The sequence below is a fragment of the Rhinolophus hipposideros genome (assembly GCF_964194185.1).
Source record: "Rhinolophus hipposideros genome assembly, chromosome: 21".
Classification (NCBI taxonomy): Eukaryota; Metazoa; Chordata; class Mammalia; order Chiroptera; family Rhinolophidae; genus Rhinolophus; species Rhinolophus hipposideros.
In genome coordinates this window covers 5,570,285-5,587,863 of record NC_138067.1, presented here as the reverse complement: position 1 = coordinate 5,587,863, position 17,579 = coordinate 5,570,285, and the positions used below count along the sequence as shown (strand labels likewise).

At 47.5% G+C, this 17,579-nt stretch overlaps 1 protein-coding gene across 1 annotated transcript; it reads left to right on the top strand.

The window, feature by feature from the left end:
- The first annotated feature begins 530 nt into the window (after positions 1–530).
- Positions 531–16,764, top strand: SALL1 (spalt like transcription factor 1). The gene is made up of 4 exons (XM_081032900.1): positions 531–558; positions 1,582–1,674; positions 10,683–14,107; positions 15,196–16,764. The coding sequence occupies exons 2-4, from the start codon at positions 1,599–1,601 to the stop codon at positions 15,634–15,636; spliced, it is 3,942 nt and encodes a 1,313-aa protein (XP_080889026.1). The 5' UTR covers positions 531–558; positions 1,582–1,598; the 3' UTR covers positions 15,637–16,764.
- The last annotated feature ends 815 nt before the right edge of the window (positions 16,765–17,579 follow it).

Below are 17,579 nucleotides of genomic sequence, written 5' to 3'. Positions count from 1 at the left end.
GCGGGTAGGGAGGCTGCCTCCTCTCCTGGGGAGACGGAGCTCGTGCAAAAAGTTTGGGTGCCGCGCTCGGCAAGTGCCCGAGGAGGCGGCGAGCTTCCGCGGGGCCAGGCAGTAACGGACAGGGACCCCCCACACACACTCACTCCGGGCTCAGCTCGGCCACCTTGTCGCCAGGAGCCGGGGCGCGGCCCCCTCCCCCGGGACAGGGAGCCTAGGGGTCGTGGGGACTGGCCTCGCCCAGGGCCCAGCCCGGCTGGGCCGCGCCTCCCGCGGCCGGGGGCGGGTTGCAGCGTGCAGGGTACGCGGCGGCCCCTCCCCTCCCCCCGGCTGGAGCTGAACTCGGATCCCAGGCCGGTCGCCGCTCTCCGCCCGCCCCGGGCTCGGCGGCGCCACCGCGGCCGCCGCCTCCCCGCGGAGTGACGCGCCCTGTAACCAACCCGGGCAGCCGGGGGGGAGGTCCAGGAGGGGACCTGGGCGGAGCCGGGCCGCCCCTTATCCCACGGCTCGGGGCTGCTTCTCCCGAAAACTTCAGCCCTAATTGTCCTGGGAATGTCCGAGGTAGAGAAAGGGAGCGAGGGAGCAAGCTAAGGCTGGCGGATCCGGGCCCTCCGAGGGGGCCGGGGTGGCGGAGAGCTGCCCCCCTCCCCCCAGCCCCAAACCCATCACGTTCCCAAACCTTTCCTCGGTCCTCTTCTCCGCGCCCCCGCGAGCCCGGGATCCAGGGGCAGGAGAACTCGGGGCGATGGAGAGCCGAGCCAGGCGGCGAGCGGGCGGGAGGCCTGGCCGCGGGCGGGAGGCGGACCGGCGTGGGGCTGGCTCTTCCCCACTCGCTTATTTTTTTTTTTATGGGGGTGGGGGTGGGCTGCTTTCTGGTAGCTCTTAAAGAAACGAAGGCACACTCACGAAGCGGGACTTCCTCCCCCCCAATCCCGCCACGGGACTTCCTCCCCCCAGCGGGCCGGCGCGCCTAGCGCCGGAGTTGGGAAGTTCGCGGCGCGCCCGCGGCCCGGGTCTCCAGCCCCTGCCGGCCGGCCCCACCCCCCACCCACCCCCGCCCGGGAGGCTTCATTCCGGGGAGGGCATGCTAATGTGGGTCGGCCCAGCTCGGGATGGGGGGGGCGCTGGAAGGAGGGGGGCGCGGGCCGCGGCGCCCTGGGCGCAGAGGCGAGGCGAGGAGGCCGCCCCCCGCGGCCGGGCCGCGGAGTCCCCGGCGGCCGAGAAGAGGGTTAACCGGGTGCCGGGCGGCGCGGCGCGCAGAGCCAGCCCCGCGGCCGGCTTATTGGGCCAGCGCGCGGAGAGACAGGGGTCTGCAGCAAATCACGAACTAATTGATTAAGGCGAGCGGGTTTGAATAGCGCTGGCCCGGTGCCAATCGCCTTTCAAAGAGCCCCTCTATGATTAATCGCAATGCATTATTGATAATCATAATTATAGCAGGACACATGCGCGCTGCGCCCGAGGCCGGGGAGCCGGGGAGGGGGCGGGCGGGCCGGCGGGCGGGGGGAGCCGCTGCCGCCGCCGCCGCTCGATTTCCGTAATTTTGAGAAGATTTTTTTTTAGTAATTTTTTATTCTGCCCCAGCTGATGTTTGAGCCAGCATGTCGCGGAGGAAGCAAGCGAAGCCTCAACATTTCCAATCCGACCCCGAAGTGGCCTCGCTCCCCCGGCGAGATGGTGAGTGCTCCGGCCCGCGCCGCGGACACACACGCACACACACGCACGCACTCACACTCACGCACACCCGGACCCACGGACACGCCACGGGCTTCCGCGCCCACCACCCCGCCGCCGCGGCCCCCTTTTCCTTGGAGACTCGGCGCATTTTTTTTTTTTCTTTTTAATGTTCAGTTTGCCTTCGCTGGGCTTCGCCCTGCCCCGGGGAAAGCAAACACTTATCCCGGCAGGATCTTTCCGGAGTTGTCGGGTCCTCCCGGGAGAGGACTCAGGGCACGCCGGCCTCGCTCCTCTGTCCCGGCTCTTCCGGGGAGTGGAGCCCAGGACCCGCAGAGCCGCGGTCGGGGGTCCGGGGGTCCCGCGGGGAGCGGGGGCGGGCGGAGGCGGTCCGCACCGACCCGCGCCGGCTCCTGCGCTCCCCGCGCCGCGCTCCGGGCCCCCGGCCTGGCCTCCGGCGCCCGGCCCTGCTGCCGGCGGGGAGGAAGTTGCCTCGGCCCTCGGTGCTGAACTCAGAGCCTGGAGCCCCCTGCGTTCCCCCCACCCCTGCACACACACACACACACACACACACACTCTCCACCTGGGTCCGCGCCGCCGATTGGGGTACCTTTCGGGGTTCAGAGGTGCAAGAAGATGGGAACCGGTGTCGGAGCGCCCGCGCCACACGCTGGAGTCGCGGCGGGGTCGGGAGGGCTCTTTGCTGCTGGTCGCTCCGGAGACAGTGCAGGAGGACCGGGGAAAGGGTCGGGTTCCGCTGCCCACGTTCATCCCCGCACCTTTCTCCCAACACATGCGTCCCCCACCCCAAGAAATCTACCCGCCGAGGGCCGTGGGACCCCGTCTTTCCAAGAGTCGCAGTGGTCATTTTCCAGGGCCCGAGGGCTCTCTAGAGGAGAAGCCCCCTGAAACTGAGGCACTCGCTTTCTCCTTTGGAAGCGACAACTGCGGGGTCCCGGAGGGAACGAACAAGTCCAGAACAAAGTTTGTGTGAGGGAGCTAAGGCCGAGAGGGGGAGAGGTCGGGCAGGAAATCTGGGGTACGGACGGCGGACACCTCGGATGCCTCCTTTTCCCTGAAAGTGTCTCAGTGTAGGGGCCTCTGAGCTCCCAGGCCCCGCGCCGGAGGCGATGGAGCGGCTCCCGGGCTCGGCTCCCGGGCCCCAGGAGGGCCAGGGGCAGCCTTGGCAGGGTCTCCCAGGCTCCTGGTGTCTCTCGGGATGCTTAAGTCCCCGGCGACATTTTGGGGTGTGGAGGAGGGAGCTGGACCCTGACAGGGCTCAGGAGCGGCCCTTAGATCGGCACCTCTGTCCACCAAAGTCTGCGGCCGCCCGGGCCCCACTCTCGCGCGTCCTTCCCTAGAGGCCTGCTTCTCAGTAGAGCTGGGCGCAGGGAAGCCAGGGGACTCCCGCTCCCTTCACCCGGCTGGCAGTCGGGAAAGGGAACCCCTGGCGTGGGGGTCCCTGTAAGAAACTGGGGAGCACTGAGACAGATGGAGAAAATTGTTTACAGCGTCTGTCCCCCCACCCCTATACTTTCTCAAGCTTCAAGCCTTACCCACTGTCTCTGCGATTTCTCAATCCGCTGAAAAGAGCCCCTGAACCCCGCTTTTCACCCCAGGCGAAGCTGGGTACACGAGGTAAATCGAGGTGAAATGACCCCGGGCCTCTGCAGCAGCTGCGAATATTTTTCCCGGTTTTCTCAGCTGGTTTCTTATGTCCTCGCCCCCTCACTCATCTTTCCTAAAGTTTTTAGTGAGACCTTCCGCAGTGTAAAACTATTAAAGTTAACAATGAATATAGGAAATACCAAAGAAAGAGTTTTTTACTTTGTTTTTGTAAATAAATTTGTACTGCTTCCATACATTCTCAAAAAAAAAAAAAAGGAGTCGGGCTTCGCGGAGAAATGATGCTTGCCTGATCTTTTCCTTTCTCCCATGGCCTTCTGAATCCTGAATTTTTAATAGTTAAGGCTTCTCATAAAGCCATAGCATAAAAGGAGTTCACTGCCTCTTACCATTATTATTTATTAGGACTTTTTTTTTAGTTTATTTGAGCTTTGAGGTAAGTTAATTAAGTAACTGAATCAAGTTTCCTTTCTTTTTTTTCTTTATTTTACTTTCTTCCTTCTTCCTTTCTTTTTTATCCCCCAAAGCTGGTTCATTGTCCTAAGAAGCAGTAAACTGTGCGGGGCACGGTAGGAAACACTCCCCTCCCAGCCCCTCTCTCACCTCTGCCCACCCTCCCACCCCCCACCCCTTTTCTTTGGTAGTAATGATTTTAGGTTATGACTGTTTTTACATGGTTGAACAATAAGTTTGGGAGAAGCTGCCTAGAGGGTAGATTTTGTAATAGGGTTACAGGATTTAGTATGTTGTAATAATATTAGTACACAACTAATCCTCCTCAAGGTCTGACTTACAGCAGGGCCGTACACACTCCAGTTCTTTTTATTTGGGAATAGTTGTGAGATAAATGGAACTGGGAGTTCGTGACAAATCTCAAAGTTACCTTTAAAAAGTCACCACCTTTTTTGAAGTGGATTTAGCCATCTAGGTTCTCCCCACACATAACACTTGCTTCAAGGAGTTGTTGGGTTTGGGAATTTTTGTTTTGGGGGTTTAATTTTTTTTTTCATTTAAATAAAAGGTTTTAATTTTTTAGAAGACAAACCTTTACTCAATGTGGTTACTTTTTCTTATGCCTTGAAATGGTCTTAAAATGTGGCAAATGAAATATGGGGCATACCAAATTAAACGTAGTTCATGCTCTTGTCATAGGCTAGCACTTCACGTTTTCTACCCTGTGCCTAGAGTGGAACCTAGAAGTCTGTGGAGCCCAGTTACAGTAGCCCTGAAAAGGCGACTCCTCAGGCTGTGAGCAGCCAGGGCCACTGTGCTGTGTGCCCTGCATGTGTGTGTTTGAGTGTGTGCATACAAAGAAAACCCGAGCTGTGCTCAACAGCCACACTGAGAACTTCATCGGAACAAGTTCAAGAAAACAGGATTATTTTGTCGATCTTACAATGTTCATGTTGTACTTCCACTCTAGTGAATCTGTAATACCAGAAACACTCTAAACAATAAATCTGAGGATTTTTCTGTTTCCTATGAGACCAAGATGATGGCAAATATGACTTGTCTCTTAAATGATATTCAACAAGTCTTGAATTACTTGTAGAAAGATGACTGCCGTTGAAAAAAGTATTTACTGAGAAAAATAATTCTGAGGAAAGGGAATGTTAGTCTTATGATTTTGTATGTGGGTTCTTTACTAGAAATTTGGATTTCAGCTGTGTGTGTGTGTGTGTGTGGTTTTTCCTCCTTGGGTTGTGTTTTTAAGATTCCTGTAACTACATGGATGGCCCATTCAGACTCCATTCATTTATTAAGAAAGTATTTTGGTGCTCAGTTGTTTTCCAAGGAAATGATAATATTGGAATTAAGATAAAAACATGATGAACTGCAGATGAAACACTGTCATAAAAATTCTTATTTGTATTAATAATGAAATTCTATTATTTACCAAAGTAATTTACTCATTGCGAGCAGCTTAATGGCAACGCATTGATTTCTGGGCCTAAAAGGTTAGAGAGAACTATAATGAATTGCTTTTTTTGAAAAACCGACACCTGCAAGATAAGGCAGTTGGAAAGAATTTATGTTTAATCAGGACTACTTTAAGTTTGTGGCATAATGGAAGATTCTGAATCAAAAGATGCAAACTGTTTTGGGGGGATTTGCTTCTGGTCGAGCATACTTCCTAAAATGTTAAAAACAAACACACAAACAGGCAAAGTGTAGTTAGGCATGGAAGAGTATGTATGAAAGTAAATTTGTGATACTAAATGTTTTGTGGTTTATTTTATATCAAGTTTGTCCTACAGCTTATAGGCACAATTGACAATTTATAGGTTTTTCTTGGAGGACTTTATTTCATTTCTATGTTTGCAGGTAGCAAGCAATTTTTATTCTTTTTTTAACCAACAGTCCTTTTGAAGGCAAAACCCAACATTTTTTAACGTGGAAATCTTACTGGGAAATTGGGGAAGAAATTGGTAGACTAGTTAAGTTCCCTAAGTTTTTTTGAAATTGCTAAAAGCCAAGCTCTATGTCATAACCAGAATCAAATTTCTCCTGCAGACTTAAATTCGGTTTTTCTAAGACATATCCTCGTGCAGCTAGCCATGTCTTCCAAAATATTCTTAGATTACCCAAACTGAAGTAATTTAGCAGTATTGCGAAGGAGGTGGTAAATTATCCTAAGAACCACCACCCCTCCCCCGCAAAAGAAAAAAAGTTTGTGTGCTAGGCTTTAGAAAACCTAGATGCGTCGGGCTGTTTTAACCTTTGCTAGCCCCCTCCCATGCAAAGGTGACAAGGTCCAGATCGTAATATGTCCTTCAGTATCTTCCCAATGACCCCCAAATTGAGTCCTGCTAGTCACTTAGCAGGAAGTTAGTAGTTTATTTTAGTTTCACCTTATCAGCTTGGCTTCTTTTCCTAACCTTATTCCCCTGTCACCCTCAGATGCCAGACCCCCAAAGGGGAAGATTGACAGGTAGTTCCCATAGCTCAGTTTTACCCTCAAACAACAGGGATTTAGTTTCTTGTGCCTTTGCCAATGTTTATGTAGCCAAAGTTTAGATCTCGTCTTAAGGAGTCTCTCTTTTACGCGTCACTGGAATAGGAAAGCCACAAAGAAGTTTTTGAACAAACCCTTGCAACTGGAACCCCATCTAGTGTTCAGTTTGATTCATCCAAGGGGAAGACATTTTCCCCCTTTCATTTCTTGTGTACATTAGGTGGGCTTGTATCACTATTTTAAAAGGAGTGTCTTGTCCGTGTTGTTATTTTTTCAAAGATTTCACTTGGATTCTTCCACTCGAGAATACACGGATCCAGGTCAGAACACTGAGAAACTTGAAAGGTGCCAGTAAATTTGTCATTTGGTTGCATATCACACAGAGGAAACTTCAGACATTACAGAAAATAGGCGCAGCATATGTTGTAGTGTTTAAAATTTCTTTGGACTTTTAAGCTGGACATTCAAGTTCAGGCTTTTCTCAGGTCTATGCAAAAAAAAGAAAAAAAGAGATAAAGATAAAAGGTAAAAGACCCAATCAATCAAAAATGTTTGTGATAGCCTTTCTAAATTGGCCTGCGAAAAGGAACAGCCTGTTAAAATTGTCGTCTCCAAAATCATGATCACAAGAGGTTCTGTTAAAATTGTGAATGTGATCTTAAGGTAAGGGGAAGTAAAGTGAAGACTCTTTCTCTGAGAAGCTCCAAAAAAGAAAACTAAATGTGGTAGAAGAGTGTTGTTGTTTTATTTTGCTTTTTTTTTTTTTTTCCTGGCTGGTTAAACCTTTCTGTGTGGGGGCATAGTTTTATTTTTGTTTTCTCAGTAGACATATCCTGGAACACTTCAATTTTCTGCCTCCTATTCTGCAGTGTTTGATGAAAAATTGACAAATTTGAATTGGGCATCAAGTACCTAAATAGTAAAACAAGAACTAAGACATTTGGGATTTTAGTATAAATTGGATGGAATTATAAGATCACTCCTCCCTCTCCCCCCAAAAAACCCCAGAACATTCCAAATATCTTTTTGTGTGTACATACTTTAAAAACGACTGCTTCTTAAATCTTCCTGTCTGACCAGGATTACAAAATTCATTTGTATGCAAAAATCCATAGAAAAGGAACTGGAATGTTATTTTTACCATAGTACAGGGAACAAGGCAACTGTATTTACTATAATGGGGTCACCAGTTGCAATCCTGTGTAACAGATTATTCAGAACGATACAAAGTAGCAGTCGGGAAAATGAATTAGAACATGTTAGTTTGTGTGTGTATGTGTGTCTTATTACAACTTAAAATATTCCCTTTAGTAGTTAAAGATTCAAACTAGTGCTCATATTTTATCCTTTTTTAAAGCTATTTCATTGGAATTCTGTCTAGAATGCAGCTAGATTTAAAGTTAAGAGCTATTACAGTGAAGCGACACCTGCTTTTGAAATAAATCAAAATAGATACCAGGACTTATTTATTTATTTACTTTTTGGTGTTCATAAACATCAGGAAATTAAATTAGTTGACTTCTACAGTGAGATCAAATGTCAGCTTATTAAAATGTTGTGAAAATCTAAGCTAAAATATGGGCAGCTTTTTAACACAGTACAGTCTCTTTCTTAGAAGCAAGCAGGCATTTATTCTTAAGCATCTATATTTTCCGTCCAGTTAGCACAATCCTAAACATAAAAATGTTCAGGTTGAAAAACTTGAAAATTCTTAAGTGAGTCTTGAAGCAGCACAAATACAGAATTCAAGCACAGGAACGTAATAATTGGCTAAATCCTGTAAAGTAACCTTCTTTTTATTTTCTCTCTATATTATGAGAATATCAGATGTTTGCAAGTTACAAAGAATTAAAATGCCCTTTAATCGTGAGCACAGATGTGCTAAATATTTGAAGCAACTACATTGTAATGTGTACAATTGATGAAGTCAGTTTTCTGAGTTCCCTTGCTAGTTATTTAGTTCTGAATCTGTCATTATTTGTCTAAGCCCAGCTGACCAAGCAAAACTGTGTTTTAAAGTGGCTTTATGTTTTGATAAATGTGAGCTGGTTGAAAAGTATTTTCCACTGAATGCAGAGCTTAATAGAACATGCTGACATAATAGTTTTAATGCATTTTGTTGAAAATGTGTGAACAAACAGAATAGCTTTTGTTCCTTCATAATTGGCTGTAAAAGTAGATGGAAACATAACCATTACATATGGAAATGTGCAAAGAGAAAGAAATAACATTTCTGTTGAATATATTAGGAATTGCATTTCCTAGTTTAAAATAAGCATCTGAAATGGACGCATCATTTAAAATTGGTTGTCAAAATAAGAAGCTTTAAACGGAATTTTTGTCACATTATTTTTGTCCCAAGTTAAGCAACATAACTTTAGCGAATTTCGTTTAATATTTTGTTTATATTATTTTAAGGCATGGAAAGAGACAGAAATAGCTTAAAACAGCACCTCGAATGTACATAGGAATCCGGTACCAATTAGGGTGATTAAACATTAAATTAAAACACAATCATTATTCCTATTTTCTGCTACCATTAAGATTTGTTTGGTATTGTTAATTTTGCACCATACCCTCACAGAGATTAAAAGATGGGTATTAGGAAAGCTAGCTTGTTAAGTATAACTTAGCTCCTCAAATAACACTCCCAGAGAATAAAGTGTGCATACGTTTGGCATACATGACCAGGGCTTCTAATCACCCTCAGCATCACTCAAAGCAAATAGAGTTGAGGAATTTTTAGAAGTTAGTATTTAGGTATTAATTATATTTTCTGGAATGCAAAACAACTCAAAAGGGAGTTGGGTTTTTTGTGTTTTTTTTTTCTCTTTCTTTTTTTGATGTTCACTACAAAAAGGCAAACGACTAACTCTTTTGAGTTGACTCTAAATTTACCCAAAAAAACAGCATTTTGATTTTGCATTTATTCATATTTACAACTAGTGTTTTGTGTGTGTGTGTGTGTTTTTTTCCTCCCTGCAAGTTTTCTGGGAGATTCAATTTGGAAGTCATGGAAACTAACTATTATCTGACTCAGTTCTGCAGAAAAGCATGCAGGGAGGTAATCCTTGAATTAAACAGTTTTTTTTTTTTTTTTCACAGCCTTCAGAGATGACCACACACCATTTGTACAACAGAAGTTGGTGTTCCCCATGCTGGGCAAACAATGGGACGCCATCCTGTCTTTGAATAGGATGTTAGCTTGGAGTTGGAGATTTTTATGTTTAATTTACAAATGGATCTTAGTGAGAAGAAATCTGAGCAACCAGTGGAAACAAACATGAAATAAAGGGATTTTTATAATGAAAGGTTCAGGACAATCTGTGAAACAATTGATAACAGTTAAGAGCAAACTGTTTTTAAAGGCGTTCAGACAAGGAGAATGGCAAAGCATTTCCAAACTCTAAACTAAGATTTGTTTCTTCACTTCCCTTTGACTACATGTCCTTCTTTAAGTTGATGTTTAATCAGAAATGTAAATCTTGTGCCAGTTTTATAGATATAAAGAGCACTTTTGATGAAATATTTAGAGGCGTAATGTTGCCATGTAGAGCCTAGTGGCATATATTCCTTGATTAGTGAGTGGTAGCCAGGGTTGCAGTCTTTAATTTTAAAAATAAACATGCCATGGGGTGATATATAGGTGCCAGGCAGGCCTTGTAACGGATTATGATCACTGCGTTTCTCTTCGTGTGTGTGTATGCGCGCGCGCGTGAGCGCGTGTGTTGCTTTCTCTTTTGTATTCAACTGAGTCTTGAGAAATAAAACAGTCTAGAGGGTTTGTTTCTGAGATGTGACTAAAGTGTGTTTGTCACAGATCAGACTTAGCTCAGTCTTAGCTCGGGTTCTAGGTAGGGGCTAGAGGTGATTTTCAAGTTGTCAGTCTTCAGCTTGGTGATGTGCCTTTTTTTCCCCCCTTGTCAACAATTGATTGGAACCTGAATGACTACAAATTAGTTTAGTGACAGAACAAACTGTCACAGATATCTTTGAATCAGTTGAAAATGAATAAGGTTGACAGAAGCTCAGGAGCCTAATAAGTCCTCAGAATGGTTGCTGGACCTTCTCTGGATGAGTAGACAATAAAGTGTATAAAATATTGGAAATCAATACTTAGCTATGGAATTTCATTATGCACCAATGTCTTCAGTTCATAGTATTTTATATTTTGATGGATTATCTGAAGGCCATGGCTCTCTTAGATACCAGCTGGATAGGAATTCCTTCAACATCCTTAAAATGTAATTATGAATGTTCTCAGATAATACTGACTGGTTTTCAAGGTCAATAGTTTTGAGTTGTGCAGGTGGAAAACAACTGACCAACCGCTTTCTTTTTTTTTTTTTTTTTTTTGAAGTCATAGGTGACTGTGTGTGTGTGTGTGTCCTGGCCTTCTGCCTCACCCTGCACCTTTTGCTGTTTGCAGGAGACACAGAGAAGGGACAACCAAATCGCATCACTAAGAACAAGGACGCCCATGTCTGTGGCCGGTGCTGTGCCGAGTTCTTTGAATTATCAGATCTTCTGCTCCACAAGAAGAACTGTACTAAAAATCAATTAGTTTTAATCGTCAATGAAAGTCCGGTCTCCCCACCCAAAACCTCCCCCAGCTCCCCTCCCGGTAACCCCGATGAACAAATGAATGACACGGTTAACAAAGCAGATCAAGTAGACTGCAGCGACCTTGCAGAACACCACGGACTTGACAGGGACGAGTCCATGGAGCTGGAGGCCCCGGCAGCTAACAAAGGCGGCAGTGGCCCTCTGAGTGGCGGCAGCGGCAGCGCCACCCCCAGCTGTACCAGCAGCTCGTCCACAGGTACCTCAGCGATCACAACGTCTCTACCTCAACTCGGGGACCTGACAACACTGGGCAACTTCTCCGTGATCAACAGCAACGTCATCATCGAGAACCTCCAGAGCACCAAGGTGGCCGTGGCCCAGTTCTCCCAGGAGGCGAGGTGCACTGGGGCGTCCGGAGGCAAGCTGGCTGTGCCGGCCCTCATGGAGCAGCTCCTCGCTCTGCAGCAGCAGCAGATTCACCAGCTGCAACTGATCGAACAGATTCGTCACCAAATATTGCTGTTGGCTTCTCAGAATGCAGACTTGCCAACATCTTCTAGTCCTTCTCAAGGTACTTTACGAACATCTGCCAACCCCTTGTCCACACTGAGTTCCCATTTATCTCAGCAGCTGGCGGCAGCAGCTGGATTAGCACAGAGCCTCGCCAGCCAATCTGCCAGCATCAGCGGCGTGAAGCAGTTACCCCCAGTCCAGCTACCTCAGAGCAGTTCTGGCAACACCATCATTCCATCGAACAGCGGCTCTTCTCCCAACGTGAACATTTTGGCGGCGGCAGTTACCACCCCATCCTCGGAAAAAGTGGCTTCAAGCGCTGGTGCCTGCCATGCCAGCAACCCAGCGGTCTCGGCAGCGTCCTCACCAGCTTTCGCAATAAGCAGCTTACTAAGTCCTGCGTCTAATCCACTTCTACCTCAGCCGGCCCCTGCTAGCTCGGTGTTCCCCAGCCCTTTGCCCAACATCGGAACGACTGCAGAGGATCTGAACTCCTTGTCTGCCTTGGCCCAGCAAAGAAAAAGCAAGCCACCAAATGTCACTGCCTTCGAAGCGAAAAGTACTTCGGACGAGGCGTTCTTCAAACACAAGTGCAGGTTCTGCGCGAAGGTCTTTGGGAGCGACAGTGCCTTGCAGATCCACCTGCGTTCCCACACTGGGGAGCGGCCTTTCAAATGCAACATCTGCGGGAACCGCTTCTCCACCAAGGGGAACCTCAAAGTCCACTTCCAGCGCCACAAAGAGAAATACCCTCATATCCAGATGAACCCCTACCCCGTGCCTGAGCACCTGGACAACATTCCCACCAGTACTGGCATTCCTTACGGCATGTCCATTCCTCCAGAAAAGCCAGTCACCAGCTGGCTGGACACCAAACCGGTCCTGCCCACTCTCACCACTTCAGTCGGCCTGCCCTTGCCCCCTACCCTCCCGAGCCTCACCCCCTTCATCAAGACCGAAGAGCCAGCCCCCATCCCCATCAGCCATTCTGCTGCCAGCCCCCCGGGCTCTGTCAAAAGTGACTCTGGGGCCCCCGAGCCCACCACAAGAAACCTGGCTGGGCTTCCGGAGGAAGTTGAAGGGTCCACTGTGCCACCCTCTGGTGGCAAAAGCGAAGAGAGCAGCATGGCCACCAGCTCGGGTCAGGCAGCGGGGAACAGTGCTCTGAGCTCCCCGGCACTGGACTGTGCCTCCGGCGGTGCCACCACTTTCACCAACCCTTTGTTGCCGCTTATGTCCGAGCAGTTCAAGGCGAAGTTTCCTTTTGGGGGACTCTTGGACTCAGCCCAGGCGTCAGAGACGTCCAAGCTTCAGCAACTGGTAGAAAACATCGACAAGAAGGCCGCGGACCCCAATGAGTGTATCATCTGCCACCGGGTCCTCAGTTGTCAGAGCGCCCTGAAGATGCACTACCGGACACATACCGGGGAGAGGCCCTTTAAGTGTAAAATCTGCGGCCGGGCCTTCACCACGAAAGGGAATCTGAAAACCCATTACAGCGTCCACCGCGCGATGCCCCCGCTGAGAGTCCAGCACTCCTGCCCCATCTGCCAGAAGAAGTTCACGAACGCTGTCGTCCTGCAGCAGCACATTCGGATGCATATGGGAGGCCAGATTCCCAACACCCCCGTCCCTGACAGCTACCCCGAGTCCATGGAGTCTGACACAGGCTCCTTTGATGAGAAACATTTTGATGACCTAGACAATTTCTCCGATGAAAACATGGAGGACTGCCCCGAGGGCAGCATCCCCAATACGCCCAAGTCTGCAGACGTATCCCAGGACAGCTTATCGTCGTCACCTTTGCCCCTGGAGATGTCAAGCATCGCTGCTTTGGAAAATCAGATGAAGATGATCAATGCCGGCCTGGCCGAGCAGCTGCAGGCCAGCCTGAAGTCGGTGGAGAACGGGTCCGTCGAGGGGGACGTCCTGACCAACGACTCATCCTCCGTGGGTGGGGACATGGAGAGCCAAAGTGCTGGCAGCCCGGCCATCTCAGAGTCTACCTCTTCCATGCAGGCTCTGTCCCCATCCAACAGCACCCAGGAATTCCACAAGTCACCCGGCGTGGATGAGAAGCCACCGAGAGCAGCAGTACCAGGGGAATTCACCAATGGTTTGTCTCCCACCCCTGTGAATGGCGGGGCTTTGGATCTGACATCGAGTCACACTGAGAAAATCATCAAAGAAGATTCTTTGGGGATCCTCTTCCCTTTCAGAGACCGGGGTAAATTTAAAAACACTGCTTGCGACATTTGTGGCAAAACCTTTGCTTGTCAGAGTGCCTTGGACATTCACTACAGAAGTCATACCAAAGAGAGACCGTTTATTTGCACAGTTTGCAGTCGTGGCTTTTCCACAAAGGGCAATCTAAAGCAGCACATGCTGACCCATCAGATGCGCGACCTGCCATCACAGCTCTTTGAGCCCAGCCCCAACCTTGGCCCCAATCAGAACTCGGCGGTGATCCCCGCCAACTCCTTGTCATCTCTCATCAAAACCGAGGTCAATGGCTTTGTGCATGTCCCTCCTCAGGACAGTAAGGATCCCCCCGCCAGTCACGTCCCTTCTGGGCCTCTGTCATCCTCTGCCACATCCCCAGTTCTGCTGCCAGCTCTGCCCAGGAGAACTCCCAAACAGCACTACTGCAACACGTGTGGCAAAACCTTCTCCTCGTCGAGTGCCCTGCAGATCCATGAGAGAACTCACACTGGAGAGAAACCCTTCGCTTGCACTATTTGTGGAAGAGCTTTCACAACAAAAGGCAATCTTAAGGTACCTCACTCCAGCTACCTGTGCCTCACCCAGCTAGCTACCCATCAGCCCTCTCTCGCGCGTGGCCCTTCGGCGTGTGTAATGCATGCTCCCAGGGTCAGCCACCTACATATCCAGAGAGAGAGTTCTCACCAGGGAACCTGCTGTACATGGCAGACTGCAGCCTACAGCTGGCTGAATGTCAGAGTGCATTGAGTGATTTGGTACCTGAGCGAAACAGCAGCCTATCTCTGTTGTCTCGCTAAGTGCGCCAAATGAATTGCCTCACCCACCAGGGGAGACAGCCCGGCGTTGCCATGGGGTATTGATTGAAGCCTCATGTGGCCTGATCCTGCCCATATCACTTAATAATTACAGTTCTCCTCAGCATATGCATTTCTTTTTCATAACTATGCAGTCCAGCATGGGCTGTTTTTCGAAAAAAACGACAACGTCACTCATCTGCTAATGGGTATTAATGATAATTGATTATACAACACTTCCTACTGATATGTGTTGGAAATAAAGCAAATATGCTTAAGTTCTAGAGCAACAGTTGAGCTCTCTTACTGTGTACATTTTTCTGTTGACAGAGTATTTCTCTAGAGATTGCTGCCAGTAATGTGAGATGAATAATTACTTTCTGGCATTTCCCTCCATGCGCGGGCCCTCCAATGGGCAATCAGCGAGGGGTACTTTCTTCCCATCTGAAAAGGACATTTATAGGGTAAAGGGTGTCAGATACAATATTTACCATTGCAATGAGAGTGGACATAACAATTCTGACCCTGAAAGGAGCTATCTGTGACTGACTGGCTCACTTGAGGCCATTATAAGCTAAATACGGGTAATAAAAAAGAGTAAGTAAGGCATCTTGGCCCAGGAAGAGGAGAGGTGGCCCAGGGCTGCAGAACGCGAACACATTATTACAAGTCGACAGGAGTGGACGTTCCCATTACCCTTTCCACTGTCTGGCACATAATAAGAACAGACATTTAGGCCACTTGCTTTGCCGAGTGTTGTTGGGATGTGAGTTGAGACAGATTCAACTATTAAGCTTCTCTCTTCCTCTCTCTCTTTCCCTTTTATTTTTTTCTCTCTCCTCTCAGGTACACATGGGCACTCACATGTGGAACAGCACGCCCGCACGGCGGGGCCGGCGGCTCTCAGTGGACGGCCCCATGACATTTCTAGGAGGCAATCCCATCAAGTTCCCAGAAATGTTCCAGAAGGATTTGGCGGCAAGGTCAGGAAGCGGGGATCCTTCCAGTTTCTGGAATCAGTATGCAGCAGCGCTCTCCAATGGGCTGGCGATGAAGGCCAATGAGATCTCCGTCATTCAGAATGGTGGCATTCCTCCAATTCCTGGAAGCCTGGGCAGTGGCAGCAGCTCACCTATTAGTGGGCTGACGGGAAATCTGGAGAAGCTCCAGAACTCGGAGCCCAGCGCTCCTCTGGCCGGCCTGGAGAAAATGGCAAGCAGTGAGAACGGAACCAACTTCCGTTTCACCCGCTTCGTGGAGGACAGCAAAGAGATTGTCACAAGTTAAAGAGACTCTGGCTGGAGAAAGAACCTTGCTGTTTAGAACGAGACCCACAGTTGCCTCCTACTCCTTGCCTGGTCCCCTCTACCTTCTGCTTCCCCCCCAATCTCTGAACTACAACATTATGAAGACATTCTTTTGTACCTTGTTCAACTTCTAGAGTTCTAAGAAAGCTTATTTATTAGTGATATAACCTTGCTTTGCAAAACAGAATGCAAGCGTTAACTTTGGTCTTCTGTATTTTGGACTAAATACTAATTGACTAGAGTGCTGTAAACTTGCTGTAACATTTATGGCAATTGCAAGTTGCCCTGCTAGGCGGTCTTAATCTGGCATTAACTTATTTTCTATATCCAGTTTAATATGAATCTGGTGTTGATGCCTCCGTGATGCATTAGATCTCTAATAAAGTCTGTATATAAATGTACACTTTGATCCTGCTGGAAAATTTTATCAGCAAACACATTGTCTAATCTTTCGAAGCAGACTTAAGGAAAGGACTAAAAGTACAGACTGAACAGTGTGGTTCCTTGAAAGGTTTTTTGTTTGTTTGTTTGTTTGTTTGTTTTGGATTTTTATTCTAAAATTCAACCTGCTTTTTTTTTTGTAGATTTAACCATTTCCGTTTTGAACTGCTCTTCGTATTGTGCTTTTTACTTGAGTCGTCCTCAATGTTAATAGGTTTCTGTACAGTAATAAGCACGCAGACTTCTTTAGAGAAAATACAAGTGTTGTTTTGGTAGTTGAAACTGAGACGTAACATTTTGCCTTGTAGGTATATTCACAATAGAAAAATGTGTGCTGGAATTTCACAATGCTGCTAAGTATAGCATCTTGAACAACCTTCAGTGGAGAAAATGCAGATGCTCTTGTATATACAGTAAGAAATATCACTTTCATTAAAATGTACATATGTTCCTTACAAGAGCAAATGCTTCTTCTTGATCAAGAAAGCAGGTATAGTGTTTGTTTATTTTGTATTAGGTATGGAAGAAAAAATTGGACTGTTACATGCACTTTCTTGGAAAGTTGAAAAGAAGGGGGGTCCAATTTGTTTAACATTTAATACTTACTAACAACAGAGATACTGTAATTTTACTCAAGTAATCAAATACATTTTTTTTTGCAACAGATAAAACAAAATACTGTGTCTGTGTTTTTAGAGTGCATTTCTATTTAGCCAGGCCCTGAAATGTATTTTAACATTTCCCCAGACAGCAGTAAATTGTATATGTGGTGTGTATCCTTCGCTCTAAATAAGGAATTGTAAAAGGCGGAACAGAAACAGGTTTGCATGGGCCTATAGTTTTTCTTCGTATTTTTTATTTGGAGGATCTAGGTATTTTCCCAATAAGTATTACTCTTTTGGCCACTCTTCCCACAACTCCGCCCCCCAAGAAAAAGGGAGGGGGAAATAAAATGAAAGAGTTGTTCCTGGAGGTTTAAGGTCAGCTTCCTTAAACAGGGCATTTATACCTATTGAGAGTTCGGCTTTATTTCAACTGTCTGGTCTCACTTCCCGGGATACAGTAGCTTTTTTTCAGGCGTTGGAGAGCAGCATCGCTGCAGAATCCGCGAGCAGGGGTGTTATATAATCTGACTCCGAAACCGGGCCGCAGCCCAGAGAGGTCAATGTGTGTTTTCTTTAATTAGTCTTTTAGGCATTGAAACACGTGCATTCTTGAAAGGAAAAGTCCATTACAGAAGGATCTGTAGGCTCGGCTTGAATATCAATATTGAATATTCATCAATATCATCATCAATATTCAATTCTCCCTCTCTCCCTTCCGTTCTAGGGGAAACATGTTTTCCTCCTGAGCACTGTTTAGGGTGAGTAAAGGGACGGGGTGGAAGTTGGTGTCTGTGGGGGTCAGCGAACTTTCTTTCAGGGAGGCAGGGACCCACGGGCAGCCTGCCCCGCGCCCAGGTAAGGGAGCCGCGTCCGGCGC

What these genes read in the sequence shown, in the direction of transcription:
- SALL1 (XM_081032900.1), top strand. Translation starts at nt 1,599, where the DNA reads ATGTCGCGGAGGAAGCAAGCGAAGCCTCAACATTTCCAATCCGACCCC. An exon ending in CTCGCTCCCCCGGCGAGATG is followed by an intron (nt 1,675 to 10,682) that starts GTGAGTGCTCCG and finishes TGCTGTTTGCAG; the next exon opens with GAGACACAGAGAAGGGACAA. An exon ending in CAACAAAAGGCAATCTTAAG is followed by an intron (nt 14,108 to 15,195) that starts GTACCTCACTCC and finishes CTCTCCTCTCAG; the next exon opens with GTACACATGGGCACTCACAT.